The 2402-nt window shown below is 34.6% G+C and overlaps 1 protein-coding gene across 1 annotated transcript in view; it reads left to right on the top strand.

Annotated features, from left to right (window-relative positions):
- The window catches only part of LAMA2 (laminin subunit alpha 2), a 576898-nt gene that overhangs the window by 482886 nt on the left and 91610 nt on the right, over positions 1–2402 (top strand). The window contains exon 43 of the mRNA XM_019520301.1: positions 1506–1660. Coding sequence (XP_019375846.1) covers positions 1506–1660 — 155 coding nt within the window. The remainder of the gene's footprint in view (positions 1–1505; positions 1661–2402) is intronic.

Below are 2402 nucleotides of genomic sequence, written 5' to 3'. Positions count from 1 at the left end.
GTGCAGCCTTTGTAAAATCTTGGATCCATTTCTGGATATACACTGATGTCCAGTTCAGGAGACTGAGTCTGAGAACCCTAATTTGAGTGCCCAAGTGTGAAAATTGAGGCAAATAGTTACACATTACTAGCAGCTTTGTATGCATGAAATAATGAGTTTCTTCAGAATAATCCTGTCCATTAAGTTATGTGACTATGTGTTTTTATTCTTTTTAAACAATTATCTTACAGTATCATTTTCTGTTTTTTCTTTTTGTCTCTATATTGCCTACAGAAATCAGTACGTATATTGTTCTTTTCTTTTTGTGCCTTAACTTTTCTTTTTGGTTTTTTCCTTTGCCAGCAACTGATGCTTAGCCACATATTAGAATAGCTTTTGCATGGTGTTCTTTTGGGTGCTGCATTAGACTAGTTAAATATTTTTTTTTAATGCTGCAACAATAGCACTAATAATTTTTGGGTTATTGTACGGTATACTTAAATTGCCACAGGAACTTTTATTCTCAGCAAGTACCTGACCTCTTGTACCAACTAATGGGTGAATTTTAGAATATCTTCAATATTCAATTTGGATCAATGTCCAAATTTGGACAGGTTCTTTAATGTTATCCACATTTTATGTGATCCCTTCTCATTCCTTGTACATGTAACTTTCTCCCAGATTACCAACATATATGTACTGTCGATGGGCACTAGCTACCATGCACATCAGAAGCAGGTCAGATATACTAGGAGATTAACGGAGAAAGCTTTGGGGCTGTTGACAAGTTGTACATTGGAAAAAGATTCGCTGATATTGACAATCAGGACTCATAGTAGAGATGATATCTTTTATTAGAGCAACAAGATTTTTACAAAAAAAAATTTTTGCAAAAATCTTGTTGCTCTAATAAAAGATATCATTCTCTACTATGAATACTGATTGCCTTTTCCTCTAGACCAATATGGCTACAACCTGGATACCTCACTGATATTGCGAAACTCAAGCAAATACAGGAAAAGAGAGGAGATCCTTATGTTGAACTAATTAAGTGTGTTTGAGACATGGAAAAATATTTGCAATGCCTTTAAATTTGTGATTAGAATGAAACTTTTTCTAGGTATGACCACATAACTCATTTTGGGAGTAGTCCTATAATAATTGGGAAAGCAATTAATGAGTATGAAGGAATCATTCTTTTAAGAAAGGATAAAGAAGAAAGGTAAATGTTTAATTGACAGCTGCATCATACTATACCAGTGTGTTCTCACAGCATCAACCTTAGCCTTAGCAACTGATCCAAAATATTAATGTAATTCTGGCATATGGTACCATTGCTATCTTCAAAATCTTAATGAATTACTAAAATTATCATGACCTTGTTTTTCTCAGGCACTTTATAGTTTATTTGGTCTTGGCACTAAAATATAAAATTGCTTGGGAATTCCCTCAGATTTTGTTTCTGCTGTTTGTAGCCATTCCGTCAAATTCTAGCTTCTAAAATCCTGCATTTTTTTCATGTGAAGTTGCAGATGCAGATGCCACTGTTAAACATCTAGAAAAGGAAACAGATCGGCTCCTGGATAAGCTCAAGCCAATCAAAGAACTCCAGGATAACTTGGGGAAAAACATCTCTCAGATAAAAGAACTGATAAATCAAGCTCGGAAACAGGCCAATTCTGTAAGCCTTTTTCTCTCAGTAATTCTGGGTTGTGGGTGGGTAGTATGTTTTTCTAGTTTGTATTTTTTCCGGGAGGAGAATCCTTTTCAGTTTCAGATGTGTATGTTGAAGATTACAATATAAATACTTAGGTAGACAGAACCTAGGATATTAGATATCTGATGATTTTCTATCTCTGATGATGTTATACCATGGATCTATCAAATGGAATATATTTTCAGAAATGTAGCACTATGGAAAGTTTATCATTTAAGTGATGTTATAGGTAAAAGTACAGCAAGAGGTCAGTGAAGGGGGGAAATTTCCATCACTAGATATTTGTGCAAAAACTTAAAAATGCAGAGATCACAGGCTTGGTTTTGTTTACCATGCACAGATATCTATAACCTGATTTTATTGAAAGTTCCATTACTCGTGAAAAATATGGTCTTAATAGCATCATATCTGGTTTTTGGTCCCAGACTGAGCCATCTCAAACTCACTGAAAATGCTAAGTGTGCTTGCGTTTCCATTTTCTTGATTTTCTTCAACTGGTAACAATTGAATAGACCCTTGTGCTCAGGATAAGAGTGTATTTTCTAGCATGATTACTAAGTCCCAAGCCTTTCTCCCTGATGTAATTATGTTTTTAAACTCAGGGATCAGCCAGTAATACTAAACTTATTTGGTTTGTGACCTACAACAATCAGGAACACCGTACAGAAAATCCTAAGAGATGAAAGTTCAATAAGTCTCCTGTATA

Source organism: Gavialis gangeticus, unplaced genomic scaffold (assembly GCF_001723915.1).
Source record: "Gavialis gangeticus isolate Ggan-Ray unplaced genomic scaffold, GavGan_comp1, whole genome shotgun sequence".
Lineage (NCBI taxonomy): Eukaryota > Metazoa > Chordata > Crocodylia > Gavialidae > Gavialis > Gavialis gangeticus.
Note: the sequence above shows the minus strand (reverse complement) of the source record. Positions and strands in the feature narration are given on the sequence as shown.